General features: G+C 37.1%; 1 protein-coding gene across 3 annotated transcripts in view; it reads right to left on the bottom strand.

The window, feature by feature from the left end:
- LOC143025535 (glutamate receptor ionotropic, NMDA 2B-like) overlaps positions 1-7,500 on the bottom strand; it is a 110,266-nt gene that overhangs the window by 97,698 nt on the left and 5,068 nt on the right. For all 3 annotated transcript variants that reach the window (XM_076185367.1, XM_076185368.1, XM_076185369.1), the window contains exon 2: positions 4,486-4,650. In XM_076185367.1, coding sequence (XP_076041482.1) covers positions 4,486-4,650 — 165 coding nt within the window. The remainder of the gene's footprint in view (positions 1-4,485; positions 4,651-7,500) is intronic.

Here is a 7,500-nt window from a genome sequence, read left to right as displayed (position 1 = left end):
TTTTTCAAACGGGGCAACTAAACACCGTAGATTAACTCTTAAACGACTTAAAGGTTTCTCACATGAAGGAAAGAGCTTGACGTTATCCAGAGAATATATACATAAGAAGAACGACGCCCGTTATCATCGACCCAATCAAGACGGGTCCTGACGACCCTGAAATGAAGGTGGAGGGGGGAGTGGGGTCCTGATCTGAATAAAATCGCTTGGCGACAACCAGATTACCACTGAATTGCGATCACTCCTGTGGGGTCAACAGACGTTTTTTTCTTCTTCGTCACCATACTCTCAAACTATCAAATTGATACTATAATAAAATTTACTAACCAGTAATAAACAAACTTTATAAACCTACAAATAACACCACTGGGGTCGCGGCCAGGTGCAGCACTGTGGTCACATGACAGGAAAAGGTTCGGGAAACGATAGTTTTATTTTTTTTTTTTCGTTTCTTTTTATTCCTTATCGTTTCTTTAAACCCATCCAACTTGCATGAAGCACAGAAGGTCATGGAGTATACATGAAAATCGCCATGAAAGTGATCATTCTGCAGAATGCTCCTGAGAGCATCTTTCTCCCAACTCATCAAAATCAAAGACATTGCCAGTGAACCGGACAATGGCGCTGATAGATCTACGCCAACTGGAAGGCGTCTTTCTTTCTTTCCTTCCTTCCTTCCTTCCCAACAACGATGAAATTGACTCTTTGTAGGTTCAGCGGTAACCATTGTCCCCTTCAAAGGGTTAATTAACGATCTACTTTAACTCGATTGAAGCTCGCTGGCCAAGTGAGTTAAGACGTCCTTACTTGCGACCAAAGTCGAGGGGATGGCGGTTCGAACCCTGCCACCGGCGAAGTTAAACCAAGGGCATGGTTCATTCCACAATACAAAGTACCCTGTAAGGGGCACCGTCCTAGCCTCCCGATAGGTAGGTTTTTTGTGACGTTGAACTACATCATCATCATTATCATTCACCCAATCACACCCATAGGTTAATTTGATTATTTTTTTACGACTAACAGAAGTTTTTTTTATTCAATTCCGAAAAAAAAATCTCGCTTTCAATCTTAGAAATGAGCCTCCTTAATCATACTCCTCAATTTCAATATCCTTCCCATCAATTTCAATTTTATTACTTTGAATTTTAAGAATTAAACATTAATCTAGTTTAACTCCAATTCATCTTCAGACCTACTTAGAAACTCCTTTCTTGTGATCACTGGTCATATCTTAAGAATTGTTAGCTGTCTCTGGGAATCTCAACTGAGCAAAATATTTCGCAATTACAGATCTTTAAGATTCTAAAGGGAAATAACAACATCAAAAGTGACAAAATTTCCACACTGAATGAGAATCAGACAAGAAACAATGCTAACAAACTATCCGGAAATAGATTTAATTTGGAAGTGTGTAGAAACAACTTCGTCAACCGTGTAGTTAATGAATGGAATAAACTTCCTACAGAGGCAGTGCAATGTAGTTCAGTTCGAAGTTTTAAGAATAATTTAGATAAAAGCCTAAGCAAGATGCTGTAATGATTATCATTTATTTTATATTATTTGTTTATTTGTTTTGTTATCATTTGTCTGTTTGTTTATTATTGTTTGATTCTCATTTATTATTAGTTATACGTCAATTTATTATTATTTACTATTTACCTGTTTGTTTATTATTTAACTAAAATTATGCATTTATTTATGTATTTTATTTTTTATTTACATTATTATATTTTTTATTTATTCATTTATTTATCATTATTATGGTTTTTTTCGCATCCGACCTAGATGTGGACCAAAAGGTCTCCTGTCGGTTTGCTCCGCCTTTGTAATCCTTTGTAATGTGTCCCTCGCCTTTCACAACCGCACCCTCAGTATATCCTTTGTAACCAAGATATAAATATTATATTGGATGATACTAAAGTACCTAGCTTACTTATTTTTCTTTCTATGTTCTCATCTGGTTGATTCACGGCTTTATTTGTGTGTGTGTGTGTGTGTATGTGTGTGTGTGTGTGTGTGTGTGTGTGTGTGTGTGTGTGTGTGGTTCACCATGGTCTTGGATCACGTGTTGGACTCGTGATCGACAGCCATTTCCCTACCGGAAGTGAGCTCAGAGCTCATATAACCGATCTATGGGTAATGCTGTGATCTTACACGCACACACATTCCTAACTCCGCGCCCACGAGAGATGATATAACGACTCGCAGCTCAGCGATACTGAAATTATTTCAGTACTGTGTGTTTATATATATATATATATATGTGGTGTGTGTGTGTGTGTGTGTGTGTGTGTGTGTGTGTGTGTGTGTGTGTGTGTGTGTGTGTGTGTGTGTGTGTGTGTGTGTGTGTGTGTGTGTGTGTGTGTGTGTGTGTGTGTGTGTGTGTGTGTGTGTGTGTGTGTGTGTTTGTGTGTGTTTGTGTGTGTGTGTGTGTGTGTGTGTGTGTGTGTGTGTGTGTGTGTGTGTGTGTGTGTGTGTGTGTGTGTGTGTGTGTGTGTGTGTGTGTGTGTGTGTGTGCGCGCCACCGTGCCAGTCTCGTTAATGTGTAGAGCCCTATGTGTCAACAGTGCTTCTTAATGCGGAAATTAATGTTAGTTCATATACACTGTAGGATGCCAGTAAATGTTAATTCTTGGACGATTTGCTTTTAGGCTTATCTTTCGTCACATTTGGTTTATTTGAAACATTCGTGTTATTTTTTCGATACTGTGACAAGTCTCCAAAACTAGCTGGCGTGTCTAGGTCAGCCTTGGTGTAGGATTTCTACAATATGTCCATTTCCCTCCCGTCTAAGCATTACGTCTCCCGTAGTATACTAATTCTGCACATGAATGCTTTTACTTTAACAGAGAAATACATTCCTCTCAAATGGAGTAAGTCGCAAATGGGCTTTAATTCCAAATGGAACAACAAATAACCAGCAGCAAGATGAAAGCAACAACGTTGGCTGTTATGAATAAAATAAATATAGAACATATGTAATATCTATGGGGTGAGAGGCAGCACAGCTAAATCTAATTTCAGGGCTGAAAGGAATAGATTAATTTTCCAGAGAAAAATCAGTCTTGAAATGAAAAAAATTACAAGAACGATTTTCATACAAATACTGAAAACAAATTACAAATTGTAACTGTAATTTAATGTCATGATAGAAGTAGAAAAAACAGGACGCACTTAAACAACGTTGAGAATAAAAAAAATTCTGAGTAACAGTTCATCTACGCACATTAAGTAAAAGAAATAAAACAAATTAACCTGACAACATTATTAGTAAAATGCAGAAATCGGAAATGTGAAAGAGAAATATGGATCATATAGAAGGAACTGTTTGGCCAAGAAAAAGCATCAAATTGCTGAACGCAATGTAGTTTTAGTAAACCGACAAATCAATTCTCAGAAATATGGTGAATATATATATATATATATATACATATATATATATATATATATATATATATATATATATAATACTGATGACCCACTTTCGGAGAAGAATAAGCGAAGATATAGAGATCTGTATATTTCGATCACTTACTGTGATCCTCTTCAGCAGATATGAGTTACAAAGTACAGAACAATGTGTATTTATAGTGAGACAGTGAGGTAGCAAGAGGGGACGGGGCTCAGGTCAACACGCCCGGCACGCATGCTCGCATCTTGGTGGCTCAGGTCACATGACCGGCGTTGTATGGGCCTTGGTGATTTTTGTCCATCACCATTAGCGGTGGACAAAAATCACCAAGGCCCATACAACGCCGGTCATGTGACCTGAGCCACCAAGATGCGAGCATGCGTGCCGGGCGTGTTGACCTGAGCCCCGTCCCCTCTTGCTACCTCACTGTCTCACTATAAATACACATTGTTCTGTACTTTGTAACTCATATCTGCTGAAGAGGATCACAGTAAGTGATCGAAATATACAGATCTCTATATCTTCGCTTATTCTTCTCCGAAAGTGGGTCATCAGTATTTTTTACAAATGTGCTACGACATATCTTTGTTGTGATATATATATATACATATATATATATATGTATATATATGTATATATATACATATATATGTATATATAGACATTTGTATATATATACATATTTGAATATATATATATACATACATATATATATATATACATATATATACATATATATATATATACATACATATATATACATATATATACATATACATATATATACATTATATATATACATATATATATATATATACATATCATAAAATAATTTCACCATAAGCTCTAGTTCCCATTCACAAGAGTCTAATCAATAAACACATCTAGGATCATTCATCTGTATACTTAAATCTAGTGACCAATTAAGTATCCATAATTACACATATGTCAAATTACTGACTTCAAACTTTAGTGAGAGGAGACCATCCCATAGTAAATGGACAAATGTCTGATGCCAGGTCAGATAAAGTTCCCTTCTTGGTTAAACTGTTAACTGAACAAAGTAAATTCACCTTTAGGAGATGGATTCGTCTCAAGCTCCATTATCTTCAGATGATCGTCAGTGAAGTTCACGCCGGACAAAACAGGTTGTCCCTTCCTACGTATGGCAGCCACAGCATCTTTTGCGCTTTTGGAGAACGCGCGTTTGTAGAAGCTGCTCTTTGGTACCAAAAGGCCTGAAAAGAAATAGAAGAAAAAAATAGGAAGATAAGAAGACGATTTGTAAATGTCATTTATGTTGATATACGAAGAGATAGTGTGATAAAGATGGAGGTAGACACGAGTAAAATTATGTTTCCCAGAATGGGTGGGAATTATTACAGTTATTCTCTTTTGGGTCCCTTGTTGTTCATTATGTACATAAACGACTTAGACGATGGGATAAATAGTGATGTTAGTAAGTTTGCGGACGACACTAAAATAGGACGCCAAATTAGGTCAGGAAATGACGCAGAGATTCTGTAGGATGATCTTAACAAATTGTTCACATGGTCGGTGAAATGGCAAATGAACTTCAATATCTCTAAATGTAGTGTTAAACGTAGGGCTACACAATCCCGAAAATAGATACAGCTTAGATAACACGCTTTTAGAGTAAACTGAGTGCGAGAGAGACTAGGGAGTTCTGGTGAGTCCGGACCTTAAAACCAGGAAACAGTGCATTAGCGCCAGGAATAAAGCAAACAGAGCATTAGGTTTCATTGCTAGGACGGTAACGAATAGAAGAGGAGAGGTAATTATCAAACTCTATCTAGCGATAGTTAGACCCATCTTTGATTATGCGGTACAGTTTTGGTCTCCGTCCTACAGAATGGACATCAATTCACTAGAATCAGTACTGAGAAGAATGACCAAAATGATACATGAACTAAGAAATTTGCCTTACGAAGAAAGGCTTAGGCACCTTAACTTACACTCACTGGAAAGACGCAGAATGCGGGATGATCTAATAGAAGTGTTTAAGTGGATCAAAGGCTTTAACAGGGGTGATGCAAACAAGGTCATCATATTAAAACAACAGGGCAGGACTCGCAGTAATGGTTATAAACTGGACAAATTTAGATTTAAGAGGGAAATAGGCAAAAATTGGTTTACTAATAGGGTGGTCTACGAATGGAATAGACTTAGTAACCATGTAGTAAGTGATGAAACTATCAGTTGTTTTAAGAAACGATTAGACAACTTCATGGATGGGGATGACAGGTGGTGATGGATGCGGAGCTGCCTAGTGTAGGCCTTATGGTCTCTTGCAGTCTCCTTCATTCTTATGTTCTTAATATTCATGTTCCGTATAGCTACACATCTCTTACAATTGTAAGAAATGCTTATGTGTTAAATGATTCTTCAAATCATAATGATAAAAACAAACCATGGTAACTTCCCCAAGAGAAACACAACCACAGAAAGTTTACGACACTCAACAGTTTAAATAACATCAGTAAAAGAAAAGAGAAAAAAAACATACAAACTAGATGCGCCGCTCTCTCTCACCGCCCTAACTACTATAATAGGAAAGTCAAACGGCGAGCCTCCAATGGAAACTCGAAACAAACTATTACGACGTGTGTTCCCTAGGTACAGAGAGAGATTCGTAACTACAAGCAAGTTAACTTCACAACTGCGACTTCCAACCGCTTGTGGATTGAGGACAGACAGTGCCCTGGTTAATGCGAGTTTGCATCCTTATTATAGAGACATTCTATAAGCTCCCCATCAGAATTACGGGTTACTACCTAAATACACTCTAATCCGTTGATAATTTCTAGTAACGACACACAAACAAATGGGAAATTAGCCCCAGGGAATATGAAGATAATAATAGTGGCTTGGAGCAGGTATATATACTTCACAACATAAATGTACTCCATCAAATGCGTTCCAGCTGTCACGCTCAACACAGCAAATGCGTCATAGAATTCTCGCGCCCAATGGAAGTTTATACAAAGAATCACATCTTCTTCCTCGATCAAGATATCGTGTCTATTAGCACCTAACTGTTGTACAGCGAATGCAATGTGCATGTACAAATCCTTTCTTGCAATAATAGTCATGGTAAGTTTCAGTAACTACAGTCAGTGTGGTGTTAGGAGTTTGGGTGCACAGAAATGGCTCATCTGGAAGGAAACGCGCCTCTGGAAAACTTTGGGAACCTACGCAATGAAATTATCAATGTGTGTGTGTGTGTGTGTGTGTGTGTGTGTGTGTGTGTGTGTGTGTGTGTGTGTGTGTGTGTGTGTGTGTGTGTGTGTGTGTGTGTGTGTGTGTTTGTGTGTGTGTGTTCTGAGAAATTCTGACAAGCTGATGTGAGTCTTATTGGGAAACACATGAGTCTTAGTCCGGGTTTATTCTCGACTAGCTTCGCAGAAATGCATTTACAAAGCATTTCTGCGAACCTCGTCAGGAATAAACTCAAACTAAGATTCCTGTAACACTCACGTTATATATATATATATATATATATATATATATATATATATATATATATATATATATATATATATATATGCAGAGGAAATTACTTGAACGCGTGATTCTAGTATGCAGCATTATATGTTATTTTCCTAGTGGTTTTTCTGCATATATATATATATGTATATATATACACATATATATATATACATATATATACACACACACATATATATATATATATGTGTGTGTGTGTGTGTGTGTGTGTGTGTGTGTGTGTGTGTGTGTGTGTGTGTGTGTGTGTACACATATCCACACAGACACATAATGACCTAAAAAGAAATAAAAACAAGAATAAAATAAGGCAGTGTCGAAGTAAACAAACAACTTGGATCAGAAATTTTAATCCCTGACTAAATTGGCACATTATTAATTCTTCTTAAAAAAAAATCAGTAAATAAAAGATAAATTGGACTTTAAAAAAAAAAAAAAAAAAAAAATTGTAGAGGTGAACAGCACTAGGAGAGGACACTGGTCATAGCCTTAAGGTGCGGAGATTGAAGCTGATTGGTCAAGTGTTGTCTTGTCGTCTCTTGTTTGGACCAATCAGAGGGTGC

Source organism: Oratosquilla oratoria, chromosome 5 (genome assembly GCF_046742065.1).
Source record: "Oratosquilla oratoria isolate Oo_2021 chromosome 5, ASM4674206v1, whole genome shotgun sequence".
Taxonomy (NCBI): Eukaryota; Metazoa; Arthropoda; class Malacostraca; order Stomatopoda; family Squillidae; genus Oratosquilla; species Oratosquilla oratoria.
The sequence above is the reverse complement of the archived record's forward strand: the minus strand, read 5'-3'. Positions and strand labels throughout refer to the sequence as shown.